This window comes from Scyliorhinus torazame, chromosome 5, assembly GCF_047496885.1.
Source record: "Scyliorhinus torazame isolate Kashiwa2021f chromosome 5, sScyTor2.1, whole genome shotgun sequence".
In the NCBI taxonomy this organism is placed as follows: domain Eukaryota; kingdom Metazoa; phylum Chordata; class Chondrichthyes; order Carcharhiniformes; family Scyliorhinidae; genus Scyliorhinus; species Scyliorhinus torazame.
In genome coordinates, this window is record NC_092711.1 from 204,777,935 (window position 1) to 204,793,412 (window position 15,478).

Consider the following 15,478-nt stretch of genomic DNA (forward strand, 5'->3'; position numbering starts at 1 on the left):
CATCCGGGCCGGAGAATCGAGCATGGGGGCCCGCCAACCGGCGCGGCGCGATACCCGCCCCCGTCGAATCTCCAGTGCCGGAGACTTCGGCAACCGGCGGAGGCGGGATTCACGCCAGCCCCCGGCGATTCTCCGACCCAGCGGGGGGTCGGAGAATCTCGCCCCTTATCTTGCCCAGCCTGAATATAGGTTGGCCGGAGCAGGGTGGAAAAGTGACATTTACACTTTTCCCCATCTCAGGCGGTAAGTTTTAGGGGGTGCCTCACTCTGAAGCTCCCTCACAATTGGAATGTTTCTTGAGTGGGTTTCGCCCCCGCTACCCAAAAAGATGTGCAGGGCAGGTTGATTGGCCATGCTAAATTGCCCCTTAATTGGAAAAAATATGAATTGGCTACTCTAAATTTCTAAAACAAAAAGTGTTGGAATGTTTCTCCCTATCCCCTCCCCTCTGCAATGTTGGAGTTCTGGACACCCTCCCGCCCACAGCAGGGCTCTGCTTGGCCAGGGTGAAGAGCTGTCAGCCAATTAGGTTTGCCGATAGCTCTCATAGATGGGACTGCCTGCCAAGAGTTCGCATCACCATCCTTAAAATTCTACACCATGTTGAATTCCACCACACTTTTTCGAAGTGGACTGATTTGCGAGTAAGTTTGCAATAAGCGACTAAATCTAGAACCGAAAGATGTCAGGTTCAATCCTTGGTCAACAGCTCAAAAGCTTGGCTTGTTTTGGAAAATGACATCAGATATCATCCGTAAGTCAGCTGATATATGCCAAGCAATGCTTGCTTGCTTCTGCTGCCTTCCTGAGTTTCAAAGTCCATTGCAAGATGACTTTCACGCTCCATTTGTGTATGCAGCATGAAGTTATTTTTGACTTTCCATTCCGGACACAGCCTCCTCTCCCAGAAGCTTGTACAAGAAACATGGCGTTGTACTGCACAGTATTTTCCAAAGATTGTGACACCACAAAGTGGTGATTCAAAGTTTGAGTTTCGCCTGAAGTACTTGGTGGCACCTGAGAGCAAGGATAAGACATTAGCCTGGATTTTACCATCAGTGGTGAGTGAATAGTGCTGGCTACGGACTGGATGGAATATTGTATTGAAGCTTGTGGGGGTTAGAAATCAATTTTTGCAATGAGTTCTCTTCAGGAGACCTGGGACCTGTATGATTGGGCTGTGTATCTTCCTTATCAATCAGGTGGCATATTCTTTCTGAGACACGCAGTGTGAGATCAGAAAGTGTAAGTTAGAATATTTAATTTAATGTTGCCTCATGTTGAGAAATTGAAATGAAGACAAGGGAGTAAAGATGGGGTTAAGAGTGAGAAATGAGAGGCAGAATGAAAACATTTAAAAAAACAATATTTGAATGTTTTATTTTTAAAACAATAATTAAACTCCGAAAGAATGAGACTCCACACTTGTAAATGTTTTTTTTTTTCAGTGCCAAAGAGGGTGTTTAATAGTCATTAAGACTCAATGCACTGTTAAAAATTAATTGATACTTAAAGGACAAAATCCAAAGCCTGGCATCTGTCATGGATATCTATCAGATATTAGAATAGATGTGCGAGGCAAGTTTTTTTACACAGAGGGTGGTAAATATATGGATTGCGCTGCCTGGGAGGTGGTGGGAGCAGGTACAATAGTGGCATTTAAGGGACATCTAGACAAATATATGAATAGGGTGAGAATGGAAGGATACTGACTCCATAAGTGCAGACGGTTTCAGTTTAGGCAGGTACCATGGTCGGCGCAGGCTTGGAGGGCCGAAGGGCCTGTTCCTGTGCTGTATTGTTCTTTGTTCTTTATAACTCAATTCCTATGTATTTCAAAGCTAAGCCTCCAAGCAAGATGGCAGTGCAGTATAGTGCACCTTCTGGAGAAGCATGGAAACTCAGACAACAACTTCCTGATTTGGACGTTTAACTGTGAATGTGCTTTCACAGCAGCCAACGCTACCTTACAATTGCATTTCTGCAAAATTTAATTTAATTTAGAGTTTATTGCGCTTTCAATAGAGAGGTCAGTTGGTGGAATGCAGGTCGTGAATTTATGTTGTCTAGATTCTTGAGCTCATTGTTTCAGTAGCAAAGCATTTTATGAGGTTCATTAATTGTCAAGTGACGTCAGTGGGGTTTGAAATTGTGGACAGTGTTCTATTGACAATTCCGCCAATTTAGATTTACCTGTCGATTGTCTGCCGCACTTATGCTGCTGGATGGTACCAAAGAAAAGATGGTTCTTTATACTCACCTCTGTTTCAGAATAAAAGTGCTTCAGAATAAACTTCACTTAGTCCCATGTTCTTTCTCCATATTTAATTAACCTCTTGCATCAAATCAGTTAAATTCTGTCTTTCTGTCCAATTGAGTATTACAGAAGGGGCAATTGAATTCAACATTTCTCCGTACAGCATGTTCCACTTTGAGTTGCCTCAATACAATCTCAATACTCATGCTTGGGCAGGCAGGGCCCCGGGCAGGAAACCCACCTTAACACAATAAATTAATTTTACCACATAAAAAACTTTATTCTGCCCAGCCTCAATTTTTAGGCTTGCAGGAGCGGGTGGGAAAGTGACGTTTAAACCTTCCCCCATCTCATGTTCGGTGGGGTGGGGGGGTGAGTGTTTCATTCTGAAGGTGCCTTCAGAGTTGGGGTGCCTCTTTTTTTCTTTTCCCTCTCCCTCCCCGATCCGGAAATTGGAGCTCCAGGACCCAGAAGGTTGCAGAGGCAGAGTCTTTGAACATTTTCAAGGCTGAGATCGATAGGTTTCTAATCAGTAGGGGAATTCAGGGTGACAGAGATAAAACAGGAAAGTGGACATAGTGTTACATCAGCCATGATCTTATTAAATGATGGGGCAGGCTCAAAGGACTCAATGGCCTACTCCTGTTCCTAGTTCTTATGGGCTTATAGGCACGTGTTTAAGGTGTGGGCAAGAGAACCAGGAGATAAATGAGGAAAGGAGTGGAATGAATTGGACCATTCTGCAAAAGAGCTGGTATGGACACAATGGGTTGAATGGCCTCATGTGTGCACTGCAGTCAAAGGCGCACAACTGGATGATTGTGTAATTAACAGCATCAAACTTGCTCATTTTTGCACTCCTGCTGTCACCTGCTCACCACTTGAGCTCTCTTCCGTCTGTTTGCATTTGAATGAGGGATTGATTTATGAAATTTCATCAGGTTACCCTTGAGGTGAGGCAACTTAGCTATGGGCACATCACTGTGCTCTGTGCTGTCATTGACAGACGTATCACAAGGCAAATCAACTCTGTCATCGTTCTCCAGAATCCCGAGCTGCCTTGCAAGGTCATGGGAACACCAGCACCAAGTCGCATACCAGCCTGAAGTAAATCGATGTTGCTTCACTGTCGCAGGGTCAAAATCCTGGACGTACCTATTCCATATAGACGGATTCAGGAAGACCCTCACCACCATATTCTTGAGGACAGTTTGGGATGGGTAGTAAATGCTGGCCTTGTCTGCAACATACATAGTCCCAGAATCTTTTTAAACTAATGGCTCGCAGACTAATAATAATAATCTTTATTAGTGTCACAAGTGGGCTTACTGCAATGAAGATACTGTGAAAATCCCCGAAATCGCCATACTATGGCGCCTCTTCGGGTACACTGAGGGAGAATTAGGAATGTCCAATTCAACTAACAAGCACGTCATTCGGGACTTGTGCGAGGAAACCGGAACACCCGGAGGAAACCTACGCAGACACAGGGAGAATGTGCAGACTCCGCACAGACAGTGACCCAAGCCACGAATCGAACCTGGGTCCCTGGCGCTGTGAAGCAACTGTGCTAACCACTGTGCTACCGTGCTGCCCTAACAAAACATCCCAGGGAAAGCTTGTAACTGTACAGTGATACTAGCATTAGTGTGCTATCATTACTAGCATTCAAGTATATATCTAAGCTGACATTTACGTTCAGTGCTGAGGGAGGTGCTGTCTTTCAGATAAGGGGTGGAACTGAGGCCTCCATCAGTGTTCTCTTCCGATAAAAGACCCTGAGGCACTATTTGAAGATCAGGGTGGTTTCTCTGGGGTACGAGATAGTATTGCTTTCTCACTCAGTGTCATCAAATGCAGATTAACTGACCATCCAGCTCATTTGCTGGCAAGAAATAAACCTGCTTCAAAAGTAGATCTCCCGAGGTTGTGCGAAGGTTATCTTCAACATAGAATTATGGAATCTACAGTGCAGAAGGAGGCCATTCGGCCCATCAGGTCTGCACCGGCCCTTGGAAAGAGCACCCTACTTAAGCCTACACCTCCACCCTAGCCCCTGTAACCCAGTAACCCCACCTAACCCTTTTGGACACTAAGGGCAATTTAGCATGGCCAATCCACCTAATCTGCACGTCTTTAGACTATGGGAGCAAATCGGAGTGCCCGGAGTAAACCCACGCTGACACGGGGAGAATGTGCAGCATCCGCACAGACGGTGACCCAAGCCGGGAATCGAACCTGGGACCCTAGAGCTGTGAAGCAACAGTGCTAACCACTGTGCTACTTATGAGTTCAAGCTTCATTGTTCTTCAACTATAGATTAGTCAGGCTGGCGGCAATGCTGGCATGATTGGGACCTTTTCGAATGCTGTTGTAACATGTTAAAAGATCCTGGTAAGAGAAGGGAGCGAAAGCTTTCAAGGACAGGGGTCAAGGGTAAGATTTTCCATGGTGCAAGTGGTGAGTTGACAGTATCAGTTAGTATGTGGAGCCAGGAAGGGCAGCTGGGTAGGTCAGCAGTTTAGTGAGAATAGGGTAGAGGGAACAGGAGGTGGATCTCATGGGCAAGATGACCTCTGAGCGGGTATCTTGAGGGAAGATAAGAGAGAATAATGTGGGGGAACCCTTGGGGGAGCTATGACTGGCTCGGGGAAGGGATGATGCGGCATCAGCATTGTTACTTCCTTGTTTTCTTTTTTCTAAATTCGTATAAACTGAAGCAATCTGGGCTGCAAGAGAAGGAAACAGAAGAGCTGAATGTCCAGAATTTAAATATACAATGTAAATGGTGAGAGTGGTTGATGCAAGTCTAGTTAATATTGTGGATATGGACCGACGAGCCATTTGATAAAGAACCGCAAAGAGGCGAAGCAGAGAGTGGGAGTGAATGGTTGGTTTTCAGATTGGCAGGAAATGCTAAGTGCTTTCCACGCCACCCCCCCCCGCCACCCCGCCACCCCAACCACAGGGATCAATGTGGGACCTCGGCTCTCTGATATGTATTAATTTATAATCAATGCACCTGTTTCTGACCCCAAGTGACCCAACGTCACCTGACATCTTATCTAGCTGAAAGTAGCCAGCTGTAAGTCGGCTCCAAGTGTATTTCTGGGAGATAGCCAGGTTTACATTCCGAGGAGGTGGTGACATAGTGTGATTGTCACTGGACTAGTAATACTAGAGGAATGCTCGGGGTTCCTGGTTCGAATCCTTCCATGCCAAACGGTGAAATTTGAACTCCATAAACAACCTGAAATTCAAAAGTCTAATGATGGACATGAACCCATTAGCGATTGTTGTAAAAACCCATCTGGTTCACTGGTGTCCCTTTAGGGAAGGAAATCTGTCCTTACCTGATCTGGCTGACATGTGATTCCATACCCCTGTGGCTGACTCCTGAATTCCCTCTAAACAAGGGCACTTAGGGCTGGGCAGTAAATATTGGCATACCCAGCCGACATCCCATGAATGAACAAAACATTTGGTTGACAATTGCTAGTTTTCAATAACCTCTTTGCATTAGCCTCTGTAATCGTATTCATATCGTACCCTTTTACAACTTGCGCTGTTAATTCATCCACCTTATTACGAATGCTGCAGCCATTCAGATATGGGTGGCATGGTGTAACAGTGGTTAGCACTGCTGTCTCACAGCACCAGGGACCAGGGTTCAATTCCAGCCTTGGGTGACTATCTTTTTGGAGTTTGCACATCCGCCACGTGTCCTCCCACAGTCCAAAGATGTGCAGGTTAGGTGGATTGGCCATGATAAATTGCCCCTTAGTGTAGGTGGGGTTTCAGAGATGGGATGGGAACCTGGTTAGGGTGCTCTTTCAGAGGGTCGGTGCAGTCACGATTGGCCGAATGGCTTCCTTCTGCACTGTGTTTTACGATTATCTTGCATTCAGGGTGTCATGTGAGGGTACCTTTAAGAAACGGATGTTTATAAATGGGTGTGTATAAATATCTGTAGTGAGTACCTTTAAGAAATGGGTGTTTACTACTGCAGTGATGTCAGCGAGTGGGTGGAGCTGGGCTGTCTGACAGTTTTTTACTTTTGTTTTAGGCTGTTTGCTGCAGGGGTGTTTTAGTTTCGTTTTCAGAGCTGGATAGCTGCAGTCACAGCCAGAAGGTGTATGAATCGCTCTCTGTAATCTAAAGACTGTAAATTGATCCTGGTGATTTAAAACAAAGAACAGTAGTGACTTTAACCTGATGTGCTTCTGGTAAAAGGTGTTTTAAGTCATATGGATGTTAAAAAGCAAAGCTTAAAGGTTTACTTAGTGTTGTATTTTTGGGGGGTTGTATTTGAATTGATGGTTGCTAAGATGTTCACTGTATGTTTTAAAAAGATTAACTTGAGTTCATAGAATAAACATTGTTTTGCTTTTTAAAAATACTTTTCCATTTCTGCTGTACCACACCTGTAGAGTGGGCCGTATGCTCCCCATACGACAATCTAGTAAAAGCTGTGGCTCAGGTGAACTCCATGATACACTTTGGGGTTCTCTAAACCCTGGCCCATAACAAATGTAGTGTATTGTAACCAGCTGATTTTGATTCCGGGCTAGCCATATAGAGGTTGCAAGTTCAGGTCCCACTAAGACAAGTTGGGGAAAGTTAGTTCAGTAAATCAAATAATTTATGGACTGGTACTGATTAAAACCAACACCCTGCTAGCTTGTCACTGTTAATAACCCAACAACTTTGTCGTCCCAGCCTACACACAGCCTGTAAAAGGCCGGAGCAAACATTAATACCAAGAAAAGCAGTCAGTTTCCGAGGATGTCTCAAAACATTTTACAGCCAATGAAGTACTCCAGAAGTGTAGTCACTATCGTAATTCGGAAACTCCCAGAAGTTATTTAGGCACAGCAAGACCCTACAAATAGCAATGTGGTCGTAATCAGGTGAGCAGATTTAGTAATGGGATAAATATTGGCCAGGTCACCAAGGAGCGTTCTCATGCTGTAGTGGGATCTTAGTGGAAGTTTTTCTGTCCAACTGAGAGGGAAGGTAGAGTCTCGTTTTGATGTCCCATCCAAACGACAACTCCTCTGACAGTGAAGCACTCCCTCTGTACTAGCTGCTCTACCATTTCAATCATGGATGATCTTCTTCCTCAGCTACACATTCCCACATTAACCCCCACATCCTTGGTGTCCAATTGCTCTTCCTTTTGAATATGCTGAGTGACTGAGTATCCACAGCTCTCTGAGGTAGAGACCTCCAAGATTCACAACTCTTTAAATGAAGAAATGTGTCCTCATCTCAGTCCTAAAAGGCCGACCCCTTGTTCTGAGACTGTGGCTCTAGCCCTAGACTCCTCACCAGTGAAAACCTCCGCCTGTCAACCACCCTGTCAAGCCCCTTAAGAATTTGATGTGTGTTGCAATCTCTGTAGAGGCTAATAACTTTTAAAAAGGAATATGAACTTCCACTTATTAGCTGAGAAGAATAACACAAGATTTTTCATTTTAAGTCCTTTACTATAACAAATGACTAAAAATACACTATTGACTAAACACGTTTTTGTCGGCAATATGTACTTTAAAGTATAGAAAGAAACTTTATCTTTTATGCTTACCCCCTTTGCACTCTCCACGGAATTGAAGAACTGAAAGCAAAGAGACCACAGTTGCGTCCAGCTTCCAATGGATTCCTGTATCCCTGGTTTGCTGAGTAATAATGCCATGTGACCACTTCCAGGCATTTTCCTTAGTATTTTGATTTTCCAAAATCTAGTGCCAACAGTAAGGCTGTCATGATGATTCCTTCCGTCTGTCCATACCAGCTCAATTCTCCCAGAATATGAGATATGTCTCTTTGACTAGAGACTGTCTTCCTCCTACATCCGGCTGTGGTAATTCACAAAACCAAGCAGCCTCCTTTCTCTGCTGACCAGAGGAAACTGATGTCTGTCAGTGATTTATAGGGAAGCCTGTAACCTGATCTTAAAAATGGCTGCCTCTATACTCTTTACCCATGGCAATATGATACACATTAGCCTTGTATCCAGATAGAAATGCTGATTAGTTATTCTTGACTCTAACTCTCTTTCAACTTGGTCGTAAACGTAGAGTTGTTTGCAACACTGTTTACATACACCCTGATACTGGGACTTTGGGCGACAGAGTCTCCAGTGTTAACACACAGGCCGTTGTCATTGCCTCCAACTGTAAATACCTACATCCCTCCCAGTAAAACAATCTAAGCCTTCCTTTGATCTCTAACAATCAAACCACCCAAGCTTACTCTAGGCAGATTTTAGAACAGATTGCAAGCCCCTCCCACTTCTGTTGCTGCCTGTATCTAATCATGCCTGGAAATCTGCTGTCATGGTACGTCATGCTTGTCTGTCTTGCACCATCCTCACACATCAACTGTAGCTTATCTGCAATTGCCTTGTAACCTTGTCCTCATACCACGCCTTGGTGAAATGATCTTTCTGCTGCCCTCCACTGTACCCTCCAGAAGAGATCTCTTTAGTTTTTCAGCTCTGATCAAATGTCTGAAATATTGACTTTTTTTTCTAGAAGTCAGTTTTTATAGAATCTAAGTTTTTTTTTTTCCTGGTTAAAGGTTTGAGTTTTAGTTTGCAGTTCTCCTACAGTGCAGAAGGAGGCCATTTTGCTCATCAGGTCTACACCAGCCCTCTGAAAGAGCACCCTACCTAGGGTCACTCTCCTGCCCTATGAACGTAACCCCACCTAACTGTACACTAACGGGCAATTTTAGCATGGCCAGTCCACTTAATCTGCACGTCTTTGGACTGTGGGAGGAAACCGGATCACCCAGAGAAAGCCCACGCAGACAAAGGGAGGATGTGCAAACTCCACACAGTCACTCAAGGTCGGAATTGAACCCGGGTCCTTGGAGCTGTGAGGCAGCAGTGCTACCACTGCCGCCACATTCCCGTTGTTAAAACATCCTTCATCTCTACAAAATTACTTCTGGCTATCCCTATCCTCCTTCTAACTTCAACGTCACACCTTTCATTTTATTGTTATAATTTGTCCTGAAGAGACAAACTTATCTATTTGTTCCAGTGTGACACCATCTACTTCAAAGTTCACTCTAGTTTCTTCCAATGTCCATCTTCTAACTGCCATTGTTTTCTTTCTAGCGTTCAATCCAGTTTTGAAACTTCTAGGTTTTTCTTGATCTCTGATATTTTGCAGGACCTCTTCTGATTCTGCGAGTAGCATTATGTTGTCATCATATTGCAAGTTTATTATGTTCTTGTCTCCAATTTCAACCCTTGGAAGTACATCTAATTCTCTGAATATCTTTTCTGTGTGCAGATTGAATAATTTGGGGGATAATACACAGCCTTGTACTCCTCTCTTCACTGGGAACATGTCTGATTGTCCATTGTCTGTCCTGATGCGTGCTATTTCGCCCTAATATAGGCTCTGAATAAATCTCACATCTTTACTGTCAAGGCCACATTTCAGCATCACATCAATTAGCTTTTGGTGGCGAACAGAATCAAACACTTTTTCATAGTCTATGAAGAATATATAAATGTTCTTGCTCACTGCTACATATTGAAGATTATTCGTCGGTTAAATAGTCCTTCATTTGTTCCTACTCCTGGTCCAAATCCAGACAGTGCTTCACTAATTTCTGCTTCAAATATGTTATTGTTTCTTTTCATTAAGGTTCTCAAAATCAGTTTAATGAAATGTCTCGTTAAACTTGTAGTTCTAAATTGATTGCACTCCATTGCTTTAGGTTTCTACGGTAAGTTAGCAAATAATGAGTCTTTCAAGTCATTTGGAATGTAACCTTTGGTATATAATTGATTACAAATTTCTGTTACCACTTCTAATTCTCCTTATCCAAGGGATTTTCAATGTTTTGTTGCTTCATCTATGACTGGAGCTTTACCTATACTCAGCGATTTCATAATAGTATCACCATGTTAAATTAATCGTTTGCCTCCATGTCTTGAAGATTCCCCCCGATTTGGGTCATTGTACAATTCACTTATGTATTCTGCCCATCCTTTTTTTTGCTACTGCATGCCTTTCAAACAATATATTTCCATCTTTGTCTTTTATGTAGCCACTATCTGGTGTTAATGGTCTTTGTTTTATCCCAGATCAAAAAAGGCAGCCTCAAACCGGAATGAGCTATTAAATTCTATGCAATATAGAAAAGCAAAATAACACAGAGGCTGGAAATCTGATTTTAAAACAGCCAATGCTGGAAATGTTCAATGGCATCAGTAGAGAGAGAAACAGAGTTCCCATTTCAGGTCAATGTATCTCCCTCGCGAGAACATAGGTCATCCTATATCACCTCCCGTCATCCCAGAAATCAATCTGGTGAATCTTTATTACGCTCCCTTAAAATAACCCTCGGGTTGGGAGACCGAAATTTCACAAGGTATTCCATGTGTGGTCTCCCCAAAGCCTTGTATAATTGCAGTGAAGGTTCCTTTTTTTGAAAATGTTTTTATTGGAATTTTGCATTTAATATCAAAGCTTTGCAAAACAGTATAAAAACAATAAAAGTAGCCAAAACGATAACACCAACACCAGTATCGCATGCTGCCATCATGTCTGTGACAGTAGTCCCAGTGCTATGATTCCCTACCTTATTTACATTAGTGTGTAGTATACCGTTTTTTTTAAAAGGTGTTTTTATTGCGACTTTTAACGTTTGATAATAGGAATTATACACAACTTTACATATCTATTTACAGTTTACTGCCAGGATTCTTTGTTATTCACGATTACTTTCATTTCGTTGAGGGGGCAGAGGGGGGAACGTCTGAAGACCACCAAGGATGGCACGACTCCATCTCCACCACCATAACCCTGGACATTACCTCGAAAAGGGCCGTCCAGAACTTCGGAGTCTGCGACAGAACCAGAACATGTTTACCAGGCCCCCCTGACACCACTCGCACTTGCCCTCCACCTCTGAGAAGAACCCGCTCATGCATGTCTTAGTAAGGTGCACTCTGTGGAGCACCTTTAGCTGCTTCAGGCATAAGTGGGGTTAATCCTGTGCAGCGTCTCGATGCAGAGGGTTGTCGTCCCTTCCTCCCACGCACACACTCCAGGAGCCCAAGCAATGTATCATCAGCTCACTTGGATACATTGCATCGAGCCACAGCTCACCTCTCAAGATGGGGAGCCCACACTGTCTTCTCGGGTGCAATTGTGGATGAGCAGGAAAATAGAGCCTTACAAAATGCAAGTTTAGTCGCATGCTTGGCCTGTAAGATGAATCCCTACTTTTTCAGCCAGCGAATGATTGTTTAGGGTCAAACTTACCTTACAAGTCGATGCACAGGATCAGGCAGAATCAGACAATGCAGGCCTTGCTGCTAAGAGGATATATGGATTGTTAAGACACCTCCACATGGTGCAAACCATGCATGACGACCGACAAGCAGAACTGGGCCCTCCCACAACACTATTGGTTCGCATTTTATTCTCTTGTGTTTAAGGTGACTTACATTTTTGCCAGAATTTTTTTTAAATGTCAAATGTCAACTTACACGCTGCAGTATTTTTGTCCTAAGGTAAAGCACTCCGCAATTGTGCAATCCTTATTTGGTAGAAATATGATGTTGTTCACCAACGCTGGGCGCCGGTGGCACGCTGAGTGCCGGTGGCACGCTGGGCAGAATCTGAAGACCTGCAACCTAATAAGTGTCCCATGTCTGATTATGCCAGTTAATGAATTCTGTAACTTTCTGTTCACAGGGGACAAAGTTATGGATCATAATGGAATATTTGGGAGGCGGTTCAGCCTTGGATCTGGTAAGTATCTAATTTATCCATTGACTATTGTCACAGCGAGTCTATGTCTGAAGTCTCCTTCCAACCTGTTGAAGCTGCAATTTGGCTTTGTGAATCGTTGGAGGAGGTGGGCTAGGGTATGAACTCTGAGACTATTTCCTTCCCATTGGGTTTTGGCAGTGAGGCCCTACCTGTTCCTGGCCAATGGCTAATTTGTTCGTAGCTGCTTTCCACACGAGCCCCACATCAAATCTAGGGAAAGGAAAATCGGGGAATATTCTGTAAATAAGGGAACGTTAACCATCCTGAAGAATGTAGAATGTCATTACTTGATTCAGATCATTGGTCTGTCTACCTGCATTATTCTTTATTGCTGAGTATGCTAAATGTGGTCCAACGCTGGATTGCCAACACAGGTTAGACTGTGTCCCCGGAGGTTTAATTACATTATCACCCATGACAGTCCCAGCCTTGAGCTGCCATCATTGTTGCCCAATTTATCAGTGATCCAGTAATGGTGGTTGCACTACCCATGATACATTGCGCTCCAGATCCATTGTTGCCCAATTTATCAGTGATCCAGTATGGCGGTTGCACCACCCATGATACATTGCGCTCCAGGACCATTGTTGCCCAATTTATCAGTGATCCAGTAATGGCAGTTGCACTACCCATGATGCATTGTGCTCCAGAATCATTGTTGCCCAATTTATCAGTGATCCAGTAATGGCAGTTGCACTACCCATGATACATTGCGATCCAGAACGAGCTCTATCCTCCACATGGTTTTGCCATGTGTGGGTGCCAGGGCCTCATTGAACCTTGAAGTTGTTGAGAGTCTAGCTGGAGTAAAACATGAGACAATGTCGCAATAATTTTCCTTCTGGATTGTTCACCCGCATGTCTGGGAGATGAATCTTGAATAAAGTATTTGGCAAAGCTCTAGCCCGATCCATGAGGGTTGGCAAACCCAGTGTCATGCCATTAAATTCAAGCCGATCACCAGCTTGGACTTAAGATGGTGAGATCGCCAAAGGGTTTTGATTATAACACAGAACAGGTTACACTCATCGATTTCCCCATACTAAATCACTGCCTCCTCACTCCCTGCTACCAGTTCTGTTCTCCTTCCATTTTATTCCATGCTTTGTCTCATGTGGACAGTTGTCTGTTCACAATCACGGTCTGACTGCTTCTCGACATTAGTGCAAAATATTTTCGCATGACATTAGCTCACAAGGTTATTTACATAAAAGAGATACGTAAAATATTACTGTGGGATCTTTGAAGTACACTTGAGAAGTAATTTCATCTGATAGTGTAGCACTCCCCTCAGTGCTACACTCGGGTGCCAGCCTTGATTATGGCTTATGTGTCTGGAGACTTGAAGAGTGGCGAGGATCATTGGTGAGGTATGAATCATGGAAAAATGGATTCCATGATTGGAAATGAGGTTACGTCCCCGAACAGGTGCCGGAATGTGGCGACTAGGGCTTTTCACAGTAACTTAATTTGAAGCCTACTTGTGACAATAAGCGATTTTCATTTTCATTTCAAGTTTGTTGAGTGAATGACCCGTTTGCTTAGAGCCCTCCAAAAGTCCCGCCCTGTTTCCCAACTCTTTGGCGGGCACAGTGCAGCTCGGTGGGAGGCACTGACAAGGTGGCCATTAGACATTCTGCTATATAAAGTTAAGTTGTTGTTGTTGTAATGTTTATCTCCCTTTCGGCTTGCTGTTATTCTGTCTAGAGTGAAAATCTGTGTTGGGCACATTCCGGAATCACTTCAGAATGTCAGGAATATTTTACTTTCTCGAGTAGGCCAGGCTAGGTTTGTTATCTTCCAGGAGTTTAAAAGCGTCTGCCAGTTTAGCCCAGCCCGTGAGTGCAGCAGAATAATAGATGATCCATGTCACTATAAAACTGTAAATCTCCAATTCATCATGAGCAGCACAGAATAGTGACTGTTTTTTGTTTAAATAACAGGCAGGGAAAATATCAACCAGGATTGTGGCCTGGTGATGTGATAGAGCCTGACTTTGTGAAGCGGGTGAATTGACAGTGTAATGCACCGGTTGTTTAAATATACTGGCTAGTGGTTGTATTTACACTGCATTTGCATTTAGACAGTACCCCTGGACCCCATTGAATCACATCTAACAGACGGAAGAGATAAAACGCCTGGGTTAATGATTCATTTGAAATCGTTGGAGCTGTTTGCCTACTGAAAGAGTGGGAGGGAGAGTTAATGATGAAGTGTGAAAAGAGACAGAAGACTGAGAACATTGTGGGAGGACTAACAAGGCAAGGGAATACACAATGAATGGTAGGATGCTAGGAAGTACAGAGGACCAGCAGGATCTTGGAGTGACTGTCTAAAGATCCTTGAAGGCAGCAGGACAGATCGATAAGTAGGTGGCTAAGTAGGCATACGGGATACTTGCTTTTATTAGCCAGGGCATAGCCTATAAGAGCAGGGAGGTTATGACGGAGCTTTATAAAATCCTTGTTAGGCCACAGCCAGAGTACTGTGTGCATCTCTGGTCGCCACACAATTAAAGAAAATGAAATTAAAGTCGCCATATTCCTAAGGACCACAGGCCACTCTCCTTTTGGGAGAGGAAGCTGACTGGTGGTGATTTAACCTGAGTGTCACCGCACCTCAGATGAGGGGCAAGATTGAGAAGCCCTTTCATAGATAACCTTTAGCTGGTACGGGAACTGGATCCATGTTGCTGGTGACTCTCCACATCACGAACCAGCCATCCATCCAAATAAGCTAACTGACCCTGAAACTATACCGGCACATTAAACCGCCGTACCATAGGCAGGATGTGATTGCCCTAGAAAGGGTGTAGAGGAGATACATCGGGATGTTGCCTGGTCTGGAGCTTTTCAGCTATGAAGCGAGGCTGGTTAGGCCGGGGTTGTTCTCCTTGGAGCAGAGAAAGATGAAGGGGAACCCGATTGAGGTGTACAAAATTGAGGGTCATAGGGTAGATAGGGAGAAACCTTTCCCCTTAGTAGTGGGGTCAGTAACTAGGGGGCATGGATTTAAGGGCAGAACATTTAAAGGAGATTTGAGGAAATACATTTTCACCCAAAGGATGATGGAAAACTGGATCACCCTGTCTGAAAGGGTGGTGAAGGCAGAAAACCTCACAACGTTTAAGAAGCATTTAGAAGAGCTCTTGAAATGCCATAGCATACAAGGCTACAGACCAAGTGCGGCAAAATGGTATGGAATAGGTAGGTGTTTGATGACCGGCACAGACACGGTGGCCAAAGGGCCTATTTTGGGGCTGTAAAACTCTATGGCTCTATAATTCCCTCCTTTGGTTAACAGCAGTGGCCATTGCATCAGGTCCAGAATTCCAAATTCTCGAGGTATAAAACTGTGCTTCGTGATTGCCTCCTCCTTTACCTTTGACCCTTCCTGGCTTCCTGTCATGCAGAAGGCT

The 15,478-nt window shown here is 44.0% G+C and overlaps 1 protein-coding gene across 1 annotated transcript in view; it reads left to right on the forward strand.

Moving 5' to 3' along the window:
• Window positions 1-15,478, forward strand: part of stk26 (serine/threonine protein kinase 26) — a 164,907-nt gene that overhangs the window by 119,299 nt on the left and 30,130 nt on the right. The window contains exon 3 of the mRNA XM_072505037.1: window positions 11,983-12,039. Within this exon, the coding sequence (XP_072361138.1) occupies window positions 11,983-12,039 (57 nt within the window). The remainder of the gene's footprint in view (window positions 1-11,982; window positions 12,040-15,478) is intronic.